Genomic DNA, 15,205 nt, shown 5'->3' on the forward strand with positions numbered 1-15,205 from the left:
GGGGCCTTTGCCCAGGTTCGCCTGGTGCACCAGTTGCGACCCTATCTGGACCGGGAGGCATTTCAAATGGTCACTCATGCCCTCGTCACCTCAAGGCTCGACTACTGCAACGCACTCTACATGGGGCTGCCCTTGAAGAGTGTTCGGAGACTGCAGTTGGTCCAGAATGCAGCTGCGCGAGCGATATCAGGTGTACCTCAGTACACCCATGTTACATCTATCCTCCGCGAGCTGCACTGGCTCCCTATTAGTCTCTGGACGTGCTACTGGACCTGGATATCTGAGAGACCGTCTCCTGCTACACACCTCCCAATGTCCTATAAGAACTCACAGGTTAGCCCTCCTCCGGGTGCCGTCGGCCGGACAATGCTGACTGGTGACCACTCGGGGGAGAGCCTTTTCTGTAGCTGCTCCGGCTCTGTGGAATGAGTTATCAGCAGAGATCCGGACCCTTCCCACCCTTGCGGCCTTCCAAAAAGCCACCAAAACCTGGCTGTTCCGGCAGGCCTGGGGTTGCTGATTCAAATCAGGTTCAACCCCCAATTAAACCGGATGTATGTTGGGTTTTTAAACTGTTCGTTAATGTTTGTATTCTCCCCCTGTATGTTATTTTTTATTTCATTCGTATTTGTAAGCCGCCCTGAGTCCCCCTGGGATTGGGCGGCATATAAACCCATTAAATTAGGAATTACGAATTAGACTTATATACCGCTTCATAGGGCTTTCAGCCCTCTCTAAGCAGTTTACAGAGTCAGCATATTGCCCCCAACAACAATCCGGGTCCTCATTTTACCCACCTCGGAAGGATGGAAGGCTGAGTCAACCCTGAGCCGGTGAGATTTGAACAGCCGAACTGCAGAACTGCAGTCAGCTGAAGTAGCCTGCAGTGCTGCATTTAACCACTGCGCCACCTCTAGGGGAGACAAGATAGCAGTCTTCCAATATCTCAGGGGTTGCCACAAAGAACAGGGAGTCAAGCTATTCTCCAAGGCACCTGGGGGTAGGACAAGAAGCAATGGGTGGAAACTAATCCAGGAGAGAAGCAACTTAGAACTGAGTGAAATTTCCTGACAGCGAGAACAATTAATCAGTGGAGCAGAAGTTGCCTGCAGAAGTTGTGAATGCCGCAACACTGGAAGTCTTTGTTGGATAGCCATTTGTCTGAGGTGGTGTAGAGTTTCCTGCCTAGGCAGGGGGTTGGACTAGAAGACCTCCAAGGTCCCTTCCAACTCTGCTATTGTATTGTATTGACCTTCTGGGGGCCGGGGGGGGGCATGGCCAGCTCGACTCATCGAGGCTCTGTTTTTGGTCGCATGAGTGGCCCTCCTGAGCTCTGTTTTCACTGGCAGCGGGATGTAGGAGACCATCGCGGTCAAAAACAGAGCCCGGAAGGGCCACATGTGGCCCTCTTGATCTATGGTTATTCTCTGAAACTTCCCTAATCTGGTAGATTCCTGATGTTTTCAGAATTCCTGGGAATTCTGGGAGTTGGTACACACACCTGAAGAAAGTTCAGGCAGATCATTCTGGGGTGTAAAGAGAAAATCCTTATCCCATATACAATTCATGGCTCAACCGTGATGCCTCTGAAAATATGGAAGTACTTGACTGACTGTTTCTGCATGGCTCAGCTACCCTTCTGTTGTTCTCTACTACTTGTGATTGTATAGCTTTGCTACTTAGAACAATGTGAACTCTGTGGATTCGTCATGTGAGTGACCCACTTTATGACTGCCATGCCTGGCCAGCGTAATGGGCAGGCTCCATTATAGTTGTAAGTTGAGGACTGCCTGTAAACATTCTTTCTATCCCTGCAACAAATCTGCCCAGGGAGGCCAGCACTACTATTACTGAGATCTAGATAAGATTACTGTAGCAGTTGGTGAGAAATCACCACGTTCTGCACATTTTTCAAACCAACCTTTTCCTCCGGGCCTTGACTTAGAGGTCTGGGTTTGTGGCATCACTGAGATCTGCTTTTAGACATTTTTTTTTTTAAGACATTTTTTTCTAAATGTCTAAAAAAAAAAAATATCTAAAATCTGCTTTTGGCAGAAACAAAAAAGGAATTGTACTTTTAAAACACTCTTCTTTTAGGAAATGACTTTGATTAAAAATTATTGTAGTTATCTAATTAGGACATAGAGCAATTTCTGCAAAAACTGTAGTTTTGATCTGAGTGGGTAGGTTACCTGGGATCTATTTTGTCAGGGTGTAAGACGTCAGGAAAGATTTCTTAAACCTGAGAACTCCATTTTGCCAGGTTTGAAATGCATGCGAGGAATTCTGCAAGGTTTTCCTTCCTGCCAATGTTGGGTCCTTTCTTAACTGTGATAAACTGATAATGTAAGAGATTGCTTTATAAATGCCCCCTGCATCCTTTAAGACGGGGACTTTGAGTCTTCCTTGGCAGAGAAGTGAGGATTTCCCATAGAAAATCAGAGGATGTTGCAGTTATTGTTATTGGGCGTCATAATGAAAGGTAGCAGACAGACCAGAAATCTATGCTTATTCTAATTGGGGGTTATAGTTCATGCCAGAAAAGAAAGGAGGGGCTTGTCTCCTCTTGTAAACGATTTAAAAATTACTCCCCACATTTGTATGAGTGTATTTTGAGAGCCTTGGAAACTGAACATGATCCTTTTCTCCCATTCTTTCAATAAATTAGCAAATAGCACATGAAATGCATCCTTCCCTCTCGCTTGCCTGGAGTCTTTAGGCCTGCCATATATAATGTTTCTCTTCTTTCTCTAAATCTATGTGGAGGCTAATGAGCCACAGCATTCATGGCTGTGTATTTGTCCAATCAGGTGTGCCCAGGTACCTCTTTGGACTTGCCCCTAGTCTGGACTTAAGAACAACACTTGCAGTTCTCTGCATCCCATCAATTGCAAGCATTTCTGAGATGGCATCTAGGCTGTAGTTCCCATGCTGAGAGTAACATTACGAGGATTCTAATCCGACATGCCTGGAAAATACTAGAAAGCCCACGGATTCATTTTTATTTTATTTTTTGCTTTGGAACATAAGAGATGCTGATCTAAAAAGACAGAACATAGAATATCAGGAACCTTGGAGGTCTTCTAGTTTAAGCCCCTGCTCAAGTAGGAGACCCTATACATTAGTGGTCTCCAACCTTGGCAACTTTAAGACCTGTGGACTTCAAGTCCACAAGTCTTGAAGTCCACAAGTCTTAAAGTTGCCAAGGTTGGAGACCACTGCTATACATCATTTCAGGCAAGTGGCTGTCCAATCTCTTCTTCAAAATACCAAAATCCAATTCTGGTCTAGAATTTGGGTGGTGTGAATGGTATGGATCTGTAAACACTTCCCAATACATTTACTGGGTTCATTAATGCCCGATCAACATTTGGTTTCCTAATGTCTTTTATTTGCTGAAGTCTCGTATCATAGTTTTATTTGTTTGCAATTTCAGTTACCTGGCTGTTCTTTGTACTTTCCCGTTAATCACTTGTGAGCTGTAGGGGAAGCTGTTAACCCGGTTTTCCTCTTCTCTCTTTCTTTTTGAAGCCGCGTGATTAAGACAGACATGGAGTTGGAAGTCCTCCGCTACACCAATAAAATTTCCAGTGAAGCTCATAAAGAGGTAATGGATCTCTTGCAGTAATAATTTTTTTTGCTTCTTTGTGTAACATCACTTTTTTTTCCTTCAGAAAAATGTTCTCAGCTACTTGAATTGCCTAGTAATGGGGTAATGAAGAACTTGGATAAAAATTGGAGATAATGTTCTTCCTAATAGAGCCACACAATACATCTTGCATTGCCCTTGAACTCACTGTTGATGTGCGGAGAACAAAATGGCTCCACTTAGGAGATCAGACCATTCTGAGAAAGCGAGAAAGGATTGGCTTTGCTCAGCACCACACAAAGCTTTTCTAGGATGCCAGTGAAGGCTGCTCCCCGGCCTCTTTCTTCTGCGGCCGTTCTCTCTGATTGTTTTTTAGCTGGGTGCTTTGATCACCTCTAGAGTTTTCTGAGTCAGCTGGATGATACAGAGACATTTAGACGTGCAATTTTCTTGGATATTCAAGAGGGAGCACTGGAAGGAGAATTGCACTGACCTCGTTGTTGCAATATAATGGGGAAAAGCCAGAAGGAATCTCCTGGTTTTTAACTGCTCCTAGATTTCCCTGGATGCAGGCTGCTTCCTCTGCAGACAGTTGAATCATCCTCATGTCTGTAGCTCTAGTCAGCTGAAGAGGGGGAAATTCTGCTTTTAAGGTTCTCCCAGAATCCCGCTGATGTCTTCAGTTTTGTCTTATTCCAAAATCATTTCAGGGAGCATCAAAGGAACCAGCACCAATATGTGGACAGGATAGATGGGGAAATTTAATTTTTTTTGTTCCCGGTTCTCATCCCAATCCTGGCCATCTTCCCATCATTTGCAAATTGTGCTCACTTCAGTGGGGAAGCACAATTTTATTGAGTTTCCTAGTATTATTTGATTGCTTAGTTAGTATCCTGTGACTATCACTAAGTGTTGTATCTTATGATTTTTGATGAATGTATTTTTTTAATGTACCCTGAGAGCTTATGCACCAAAGACAAATTCCTTGTGTGTCCAATCACACTTGGCCAAAAAAGAATTCTATTCTATTCCATTCCATTCCATTGTACTGTACTCTACTCCAGTGTTTCTCAACCTTGTCAACTTGAAGATATCCGGACTTCAACTCCCAGAATTCCCCAGCCAGCATTCGCTGGCTGGGGAATTCTGGGAGTTGAAGTCCGGACATCTTCAAGTTGCCAAGGTTGAGAAACACTGCTCTACTCTACTCTAATTTGTATATGATGGGAAGATTGCAAATGTTGTGAGGTGGGGCTGGCACACGATTAGGATGATCTAATGAAGTACAGTGCAAATCAGTTTAGTTTCCTTATCTCCTGGGCCAACATATGACCTCTTCACACAATGGCAAAACCAGTAACAGGACTAACATTGCAGGGCTTCTTTCCAAGTTGCCTGTTCTTGCAGTGGCTTCTTTAATACAGTCTTCGTGATGCAGTATGGCCCTGGTCGATTTAGATCTACCTGATCTGTTGTTTGACCTATAATTCAGATTTTTGAATTGGACATTGAAGATGTACCAACAGTTGATTCAGAAGATCAAGGGATGAGCTATCTTGAAAGCACCTTCTTATTCAGATCTCTGTTGGGATCTCTGGAACTTAATCACTTTGCTCCTGAGATGCAAACAAGAGTTCTTATTCTTTTTCTGCTGCTGATAATACTGTAATTTTTACCGTAGCTGATAAATATCTTCACCGTTATTCATATATAGCCCTGTTTACTCCAGGCTTTGTAGCAACCATTATTCCGGGGTAGAAGGACTCTAGCTACTGCAGAGCTGTCCTAGCTCTGAAGAATGGCCAAATTTCTTACACTATATCTACTTTTGTGACTATAGGTAATGAAGGCTGTAAAACCCGGCATGAAAGAATATGAGTTGGAGAGGTAAGTGCATTTTTGACATTTATGGCAAAACGATGGAAAAGCATTTCTAGGTTAACAGGAAATACTGCATATAAGGGCAAATGACATTGATTTAATGACAATTATAGGAACTATTTTGAGGTTGTGCTTGGCGTATTACTCTGTTATACAGAAAAGGCATTCCATCAATTCCTTTCATTTTATTAGGTGACAATTGCTTTTAGGTATGTCTTAAAAGCCGCATAATTCTCTTGGCTGAGTTTTATGTAATTTACAGAAACAGTCCCTAATAGCTGTTATTAGTGTTTGGTGGTGTTCCATAAACCATCTTTTTATAGGTGAGAATATCATGGTTATTCCTGTTACATTACACAAATATTTATGGTGGCCATAAAATAGTCTGGAGGTTTGTTTCAATCTCTTTTAAAACTGGAGCAGATATTGCTAGTTCTGCTGATGTATTTCTACGCCAATCTACAGTGTTAGTTTTCCTAATGAAATGGAAGAGCACCTACCTTGTCTTGGACCACTTGGCTTTACTTCATAGGACGAGTCTGTCTGCAGTCACACTGACGCAGCTTTCCTATCCAGCGCATGCGTTGCCTTCTTCCCTTTGTCGTGTGCCATATGGCAATGGACTGGTGTAATTTAAGCAGTTAAACAAAATTTAGGTTATGAACATCATGTGTTTTGATTGGCCTCTTTCATGCATTGTGCTAATCCATAGCCAACATTATTTTAAACCACAAGCAGGCCATGTTATCGTCCATGACATCTGCATGTATCCGTATATGAATAAAGCACTTGTTTTAGGAAGTGCAAAATATGCATACGTGTGAGTGAGAGGGAGGGGGTGGAGGAGGGAGGGAGGGAAGGGAAGGGAAGGAAGAAAGGAAGGAAGATCCTAAAAGCTCTTAAGAGACAAAAGGGCTGCATGATTTTTAACAGGTTCTTCCCAGCTTGAGCTAGCAAAAGAAAAAGTGTGCCGGTGTGCCAAATATGAGTGTGATTACACAGATGATGAAACACCTACCAGATGCATCTCCTTGCCAGAGGCCTCATTATTGGAAGGATATTATACCAAAGAATCGATGTGCACAAACACACACCCATTCGTTTTGGGGGAGTGATATTCCTGCTTGATGTGTTTCTTGTGAAGGAAACCATGCGATGTGTTTCTTTGATACTGCAAAGCTAAACCTGCAGCTCTTCTCTTAAGGCCTTTTCTCTTACAGCACCCCTCCCTGAGATACATTTGCCCTCCCTCTCCCCCACGTTATTTACAAGAGTCCTGAAAATTTGGCCTTGTTGCCCCTCCCCCCCGCCCCAGGTGTTGGGTTAGAACAGGAGTGTCAAACTCAATTTAATTGAAGGGTACATCAGGGCTGTGGTTGACCTTGGGGGGGCATGTGTGTATGTGTGTGACTGACTGGGTAGGTGTGGCCAGCTTGATGGTACTTCACTCGGCGTGGCTGACCGCAGGGCGTGGCCAGCTTGATGCCACTCCCCAAACTGCTGGCCTGTTTCTTCTTTACACTGGGTAGACTGGGCTGAAGCAATTCGGGCTGGCCCCTTACATTTTCCAGCATGGCCCTGTGGGCCGGATCCAACCACATTGCGAGCCGAATGTGGCCCCCAGGCCTTGTGTTTGGAACCCCTGGGTTAGAATGAGTTCTCTGTGTTGGATCTCTTTGAACTGAATTTGTTCTACCAGACATCTGAGTTTTTAACTGTATTTTAGGATTTATTTTTCTATTCATTCACCCAGAGTTCTTACAGAGGTTGTCAGATTGTTAAATTTAATAGCAGTTTTTTTAAATGGATTTTTCACTTTACCCCCTGGTACTTTGGAGGAAATCTCTTTGGTTTGGAGCCTTTCAGAAGATTTTATGGCCAACTTAGACATCATGGAAATTGAGATACCAATCTGTGTTAGAGCTGACTGAGACAAAAAAAAGAAGCTTTCCTCAAGGAAGTGAATGCTAGGAGCAGACCTCAGTTCCACAGGTTGCCCTGTGGTCTCTAGGCGGGGTTTCCACACCTGTCCCTTTCAGCTCTCTTCTGATCCACCTTCACCAGAAACGGTCACATCATGGTTGAGATGGGTGTCCTGTCTGGGAGAATCAAAGGGTGTGTTTTATTAGGTTTAATTCAAGCATTTGAAGTGGAGGCACATGAAAGCATCCCATTTTCTGTTTCCTAAATGAACTTGGTATATGATGTTAAAAAGTTGCACCTGAGCAAGGACACTGCCCTGACTAAGTGGCCCATGCATGATGTTGCATCTCTTTGGGCTGTTGACGCTACACATGATGTGAATACAACAGCAAAATGGTCAAGATGGCAGAAGCAGCAGCAGTCCTTCATGATATAAATCAGGGGTGTCAAACTGGTGGCCCACGGGCCAGATGCGTCACACATAGGCCACGCCCACCCCAACTCCATAAAGTGAAAAAAACACCAAGATACTTCACATGACAAAATGTGACACCATGAGTTTGTCACCTGTAATATAAATCAAAGGGATCTTTATATCTTAGATTCAGGTACTTGAGGGCCAGCCTTCTCTTATGCTACCCTGTCTATATATGTGTGTGTTTGTGTGTTTGTGTACACATATGTTGCATTGGTGTTGACCACTTTCAATTGCATGGAAAAGTCCATGAACTTTTTCTTGGTAAAGTTTTTCAGAAGTGCTTTGCCATTTCTTCCTCCTTAGGACTGAGACAGTGACTGGCCCAAAGTTTCATCCAACTGGCTTTGTGCTTCAGATGCAACTAGAACTCCCAGTCCCCTGGTTTCCACCTTGGTGTCTTTACGGACTGCTCCAAACGGGCTCTGTGTTAGGCTCTCAAGCTCTAATTATGAATCCTCCTGCTTTGGAATAGGGGTGCTTGCAAAGCAGGATCATACTGGTTCTAATGATCAGAGAGAATTGGTTGAATATTCGTGTCTCGTTTCTTTGTATTTTCACAGAGCAATCCTTTTGACAGGTTATTGCTGAGAAATGCATTGTGTTCCCAAATTCATTTGAAAATTTTGCTTAGATTTGGGGAATTTGCTTATTTCCCCCCCATAATTGCCACTATTTATGTCGTCTTTTCTGATGAGTCCGAAACCATTTTCATGGATCTTAGTAAAGATATTCTTAAACTGCTACCAGAATGACCACGGTTGCCCTTCCTTTTGAGAACAAGCAACCCTCCAGTTCTTACGCAGAAGCGGGAATCTCGGTTACTTTGGCTACCTTACAAGTGTTCATCTCCCAAATATATTTCTTCATGTTGGGGGCCCTTGAGGGCCATTTAGTGTTGGTGAGAAAAAACAAGATGAGAATAAATTCGACCATTATGAAAATGGCAGGTGGAGTCCAGCCAAGCCTCTCCAAAGAGAGGGGGCCAAATAGTTGCCTCTCTAAGGCAGGAAGGAAGGCGGAACACAAAAGTTTGGACCTGCTTTCTGTGCAAGGGGCCTGGTTTTGAATCTTAGATGAACATCGTTCAAAATGGCTCCTTCCTTTCTTCAATAAATGCTACTTATTTGAAGTCCCTGGGTTTCTTGCCATCTTATAATGAATGGTTCATTATTTGCCTGCAGGGTAAGCTTGGCACAAAGTAAGGGATGGGGAGGATGGGAGAGAGCTGACAACCAAACGTTGACAGGTGTTTGCCAAGTCCTTCACACCAGGGGTCTCCAACCTTGGCAACTTTATGACTTGTGGACTTCAACTCCCAGAGTTGAAGTCCACAAGTCATAAAGTTACCAAGGTTGGAGACCGCTGGTGTGAAGGACTTGGAGAAAGTCTGCTCCGTTTCTCTTCCCCCTCATTGGTTTCCTTTGCTGAGTGTCTGCCATCTGGAGACCAAACCCAGCCCATGGAATTCACCACAACTCTTTGTGACACTGTGGCACAGCTAAATCCTCCAAGATCCCTTCTGAGATGATTGCTCTTTCTATTATAGACTCTGAAACCTTGTTGTGGAAGAAGCCGACAATACGTTGTGTCGTTAAATTGCCATAAATAACAGCCAATCAATAGAAGAGACAGAAGCCACAAAGCTGACCTGGGTGTGCAAATAGTCCTCATTTATTAAATGTTATTTTTTCAGGTTGTGTTAGGGAAAGGTTTGTTTGGCTGTTAGAGTGACGAATTGGCTGCCTTTGCACAATGCATTTTTTAAAAAAGTAGCAACTCTGTTTAGCCATTTTCTGTTTTTGCACAGTGAATCGTTCAGGTTTGGTTTGCACATGTTAACCTTCAAAAATGTCATTAGTAGCCAGGATAAAGTTAATAAGTTTGGAATAATGCTCAAATAAGCCTACTTATTGAAATGTGTGTGAATATTAGTAGCTCATATTGGCAGGTTGGTTGTTGGTTTGAGCTCCAAGCTTGGCAATTTGGTTGCGTCACCATTCGAGGAGACATTGTCAGTGCGCTTTAAATTGTGCAATTCAGTTCAAAATGCACTGACGATGTCTCCTCAAATGGTGACAAAACGTTTGCAACCAAATTGTCAAGCTCGGAGCTCAAACCAACAGCCTAAGTCTACTTATGTGTGTTAATTTAACAAAACAAGGTTCTCAATCTTGGCAAGAAGGGAGGGAAGAAAAGGAGGGAGGAAAGGAAGGGGACAGGGAGGGAAGAAGGGAGAGAGGAAGGGAATCGAAGGGAGGAGGGAAGATTTCTGATGCTCCCTGCCAGATTCCCACAATGAAACTCAATGGGGAAACCAGCAGGAAGTCAGAAGTTGCTCCTGCTCCCATGGCTTTTTTCGCTTGTCTGTGGTCCTTCTGCTCTTCTGTTTCTCTCTGAAACTATGACCCCACGGGCACCATTGCAGGTATTTATTGAAAGCCAAAGCATATAATGATGCAGATGTTGGGCAGTGGCACCATTTGTATCACAAGCAGATGCTCATAGTTTGGTGTCCTGGTTCCTATAACATGCTAAGTTAACACACAGAACCACAAACTATCCACATCCTTTTTTAAAGTAACTGGTTGTGCAGCGTTACTTTTATTTTACCACCACTGTGGTTCTTAAATCACCCACCCAGACAGGAATTGGAAAAGCAACTAGGTAAGACTAGGGAGAGAGGCTCCTAAGGAGTCCCTTTGCGTCTGAATTGAGAGAAAATAGGAGCTGGAGGAGCTGGGTAATAAGAAATTGCACAGAAAGGGAGCGGCCACTGAAACACCCCTCAACACACACACACACACACACACACACACACACACTTTAGTGTGGTTATTACTCTGAGCTCAGGGCAGACGGGAGTTAATCATCCCCAGCTATTGCTGCAGAACAGATGGGTTCACCTAAGAACAAATGCTGCAGCGCGTGAGGCTACTTGGCCTCGGATGCCGCAGTGGTTAGAGTGCAGTACTGCAGGTAGCTTCACCTGACTGCCGGCTGCCTGCAATTTGGCAGTTTGAATCTCATCAGGCTCAAGGTTGAGTCAGCCTTCCGTGGTGGGTAAAACAAGGAGCCAGATTGTTGAGGGAAAGAGGGTGACACTGTAAACTGCTTAGAAAGGGCTGGAAAGCACTGTGAAAGGCTATGTAAGTCTAAGTCTTATTGCTATCTATCTCTATATCTATCCGTCCGTCCGTCCATCCATCCATCCATCCATCCATCCATCCATCCATCCATCCCTACATCTAAGAGCCGTGGTGGCATAGTGGTTAAGAATGCAATATTGCAGGCTACCTCTGCCCACTACCAGGAGTTCAATTCTCACTGGTTCAGCCATCCATCCTTCCGAGGTGGGTAAAATGATCAGCCAGATTGTTGGGGGCAAGAGGCTGACTCTGTAAACTGCTTAGAGAGGGCTGTAAAGCACTGAGAAGCGGCATATAAGTCTAAGTGCTGTTGCTAAGTGCTATTGCTACTCTCAAGCTATTTAAGACTTGGCACCTGGCACCCTCCAGCTATCTCAGATCTGCAACTCCCAGAATCCTTAGCCAGTTACTTGGGCATTCCAAGAGTTGCAGTCCAAACATAATTGGACGGCCTCAGGTAGGGAGCCACCAGTTTAGCAATTTGCATTCTTCTGCCTCTGGTGTATTTCAATTGTCCTTGGAGGGACTACCCAACGGTAGCTAGGAATCAGAATGATTGATGAAGACAAGCAGCTTAGCCAGTTCAGCTTTTATCTTGTGCTGTGAATCACACCTTGGAAATTAATAAGAGGCACCTTGGCCAACGAGGGTGTCAAACAAGCCTCACGCTGCCCAGGGAGCTCTTCAAAGGGGCAGCACTGAAACCCTGGCCCTGCTTGGGGGCAGCATCCCCCCTCGACTTGGCTTCTCTCCCACCTTCCAGGGGCAAGGCTCCCCTCCCCCTTTCCAGATAAGGCAAGAGAACCATCCTCGTCGCCTTCAGCCTGAATGTTTTCTTCCCGTCGTCCCCCTTTTTTCGGGCTCCAGGACAAAAGTGCATCCCAGCCTTCTGAAAATCAATAGCCAAAACAAGAGGCAGGAAGCGGTGGGGGCTCCTTGGTGACTTGTTCAGAATAGCAGCGATGTCAACGCACAGCCTCGCTTTGTCTGTTGTTGTTCCTTCGCTTTGGATATTGATTGTGTTACCTTCCCTTCTGCTGCCGCCCACACAGCATCTTGACAGTTTGAGAGGTCAGCCTATTCCGCTCGTCTTGATTCCCCAAAGGGGCCTCGGGCGATCAGGCCATCAAATATCGGCTGGCATTACGTTGCCGTATCTCTGGAGCTCTGTTGTGGATTGTGACTCACAATAAATTCATTTATTCCTTTTTTTTTCTTCAAGGCCGCAAAGAGAAAATGAAGATTGCAGCCATCCAAGAGAGGGTGCATTGTTTTTCTGTCTCTGCTTGTTATCGGATGCGGTGATTTCTCATCTTTTCAGAGACCCTGCTTTCTTGGGGGGGGGGGGGGGCTTATTCAGATATTTAACTTTATGGCTTCATTCCGTTTGAGAGTAAACATTTTCATCTTTCAGACAGCCTAGTCATTTGAAAAGTCACAAATGCAAATCAAAATTAGAAATAACGTGTTCATGTGGAGGAGTGGAGTGGGGCTGGTGGGGAATATGTTCCCTTTTTTCAGGGATATCACCGAAAGAGGCTACATTGGAAACGTAGAGGGGCTGCTCCATCTTCTAGATCTGGGGTGTCAAGCTTGATTTCATCGAGGGTTGAGTTTGACCTCGGGGGGTGGGGTGGGCATGGCCAGGATGAGTGTGGCCAGCTCAACATCACTTGTGTTGGGGGCTTCGGTGGAAACCCAAGTGCTCCGACCCTTTGGAACGAGCTCCCCGTGGAGATTCGTACTCTCACCACCGTCCAGGCCTTCCGCATAGCCCTTAAGACCTGGCTAGCCCGTCAGGCCTGGGGACAAAGATAATCGCCCCTCCCGAATGATGAATGAATGTTGCTCATTATTTTACTCAAAGTTTGTCTACGTTACTGTTTGTATTTCCCTCCCCTGATCTTATGTAAGCCGCCCTGAGTCCCCTCAGGGAAAAGGGCAGCCTATAAATGTTAATAAACCTTCAAACCTTCAAACCTCTGCCAGCGAAAACGGCCTCCCGAGCTCCATTTTAGGCTGCAACCGCCTCCTGCAACCCCCTGCCAGTGAAAATGGAGCTCCCAAGTTCCGTTTTCCCTGGCAGAGGCACTGTGGACTGTTCCTTCGCTGTTTCCAGGGCGGCCCCGTGGGCCAGATCTAAGCACACCGCAGGCCGCATCCGGCCCCTGGGCCTTGAGTTTGTCACCCCTGTTGTAGACTTAGAGGGGGAGGAGGAGAGGAACTGAGTTAGCAAACTGAGGTTCAGCCAACTTCAAAACAAGTGCTAAAAAACCCCGAGAAGCCAAGCTGGACCAGTGTTTCAATGTTCAATAAGATTGGGATATCACAGATGTTGATTCCACCTTCTGACAGATGATGGTTTTATAGTCTGATGGCCGTTGTCACTTCTGAAGGTTTAGGAGGTTCTTATTCCAGAGAATCTGGTCTGGCTTCCAGTAAGTCCAACATCTGGTTTTCCACCCATTGAGCCATGCTGCTTTTGAGGATGTGTAAGACTTATTAACAGAGACGGGGGTTAGAATTGCAGAATCTGTGTGTATGAAGAAAGTTTGATCCTCTAAACTCCAGATTAAAATCTGGATCCTCTGCAAAGGGGGATCCACAGGCTCAATTTTCTTGACCTCTCTAATGCCCCTCCCTTTTTTTTTCAAATTGTCCCCTCCAGTTTTCAAGGGTTTCAACATAATCCCATCCTTTGGATTTCTCCGCTATGCTATTTATGTGAATCCAAGGTTATTCCACACCTGCTATCACCTCTCTTGCATGTTATGCAATGTTATGGACAATCATTTCAAGGATGAGTGACAGTTTAAATCAAAGTCACTCTGTCATATAAGGAAACAGAGCTACACTGAGATCCTCCTAAATCAGTTTGGCACTTTGATGTACAATCTGAAGGCAAAGATGTTGACTGAGGTTGCAGGAGGGTCATATTGTCATAAATATGATACCGGAGGCGAGGACAATATTAAATACAAATAATACCAAATAATACCAGCTTCATCCATCCATCCATCCATCCAGTGGTGGGATTCAATTTTTTTTACTACCGATTCTGTGGGTGCGGCTAGGTGGGCATGGCAGGGGAAGGACACCATAAAATGTTCATTCCCTCCCCACTCCAGGGGAAAGTTACTGCAAAATCCCTGTTTCCTCCCGATCAGCTGGGACTCAGGAGGCAGAGAATAGATGGGGGCGGGCCAGTCAGAGGTGGTATTTGCCGGTTCTCCGAACTACTAAAATCTCCGCTACCAGTTTTCCAGAACTGGTGAGAACCTGCCAAATACTACCTCTGCATATATCCATCCATCCACCCATCCAATGAGTGACTTGGGAGCAAACAGGATCAAAACAGAGTGAAAACAATAGCAAATAATTAAATCCTCAACGAAGGTGAGCTTAAATGAAAATGATTTTCTGTCTTTCTTGCTATATTCATGGGACCTGCCATTTAAACCCCTCCCACCCCTTTCCCCCAAAGCTAGGCAAACTCTGGGATTCAAACACTACACAGAAGTCAATAAGGTGCCATTAATGTTAGCAATTCAAAACCTTGAGAATTGAAAGACCAACTCTTCCTTAAGACTTCAGTAAGGCTTGGGATACTTCTTCCCAGATTCCTTCCGACCTGGACGAGATCAGCTGCCAACAGACTTGCCTTCCATCTTGGGCTAGATTATGCCTCCTCTCCCTTCCATTCCTTTCCCGGGCTCCCCAGAATCTCTTACTGGCGTGCCTATTTGCCCATCCCTTATGGGCCATTGCTGCAAATCCAGGTCTCAACATCCGCACAAGTTCCGTATACTCAAAACCTCTGTGGAAAATACTCTCTCCTCACAGATCATGTCAATAAGCTGTAACAATGAGCCAGATGATGGGTTTTTATAAGAATTGGATTTGATCCCAATTACTGAGAACTGGTTTAGTTCCATCCTGGAGTGCCCAGTTTCCAATACTCCAGTTCTGTTAGTGTCAGTTCTTCGGTTTTAATAGAATATCGAACATTTACGCTCGGAAATGTCACTCTCGAATGGCGAAGCCTTCAGGTCCAAGCAGAATGAAGCAGATATTGCAAGCTTTAAAATGCCACTCACAGCCACTAAACAGTTCTTAGCAGAATGTATCTGTACCACTCTACTAAAGCATTTCACTCCCACAGTGCTTCCCCACCAGCCCCACTTCTTC

General features: G+C 44.8%; 1 protein-coding gene across 1 annotated transcript in view; it reads left to right on the top strand.

Annotated features, from left to right (window-relative positions):
- PEPD (peptidase D) overlaps nt 1-15,205 on the top strand; it is a 174,740-nt gene that overhangs the window by 61,459 nt on the left and 98,076 nt on the right. Inside the window, exons 8-9 of the mRNA XM_032230515.1 lie at nt 3,532-3,607; nt 5,430-5,476. Coding sequence (XP_032086406.1) covers nt 3,532-3,607; nt 5,430-5,476 — 123 coding nt within the window. The remainder of the gene's footprint in view (nt 1-3,531; nt 3,608-5,429; nt 5,477-15,205) is intronic.

Source organism: Thamnophis elegans, chromosome 14 (assembly GCF_009769535.1).
Source record: "Thamnophis elegans isolate rThaEle1 chromosome 14, rThaEle1.pri, whole genome shotgun sequence".
NCBI lineage: Eukaryota > Metazoa > Chordata > Lepidosauria > Squamata > Colubridae > Thamnophis > Thamnophis elegans.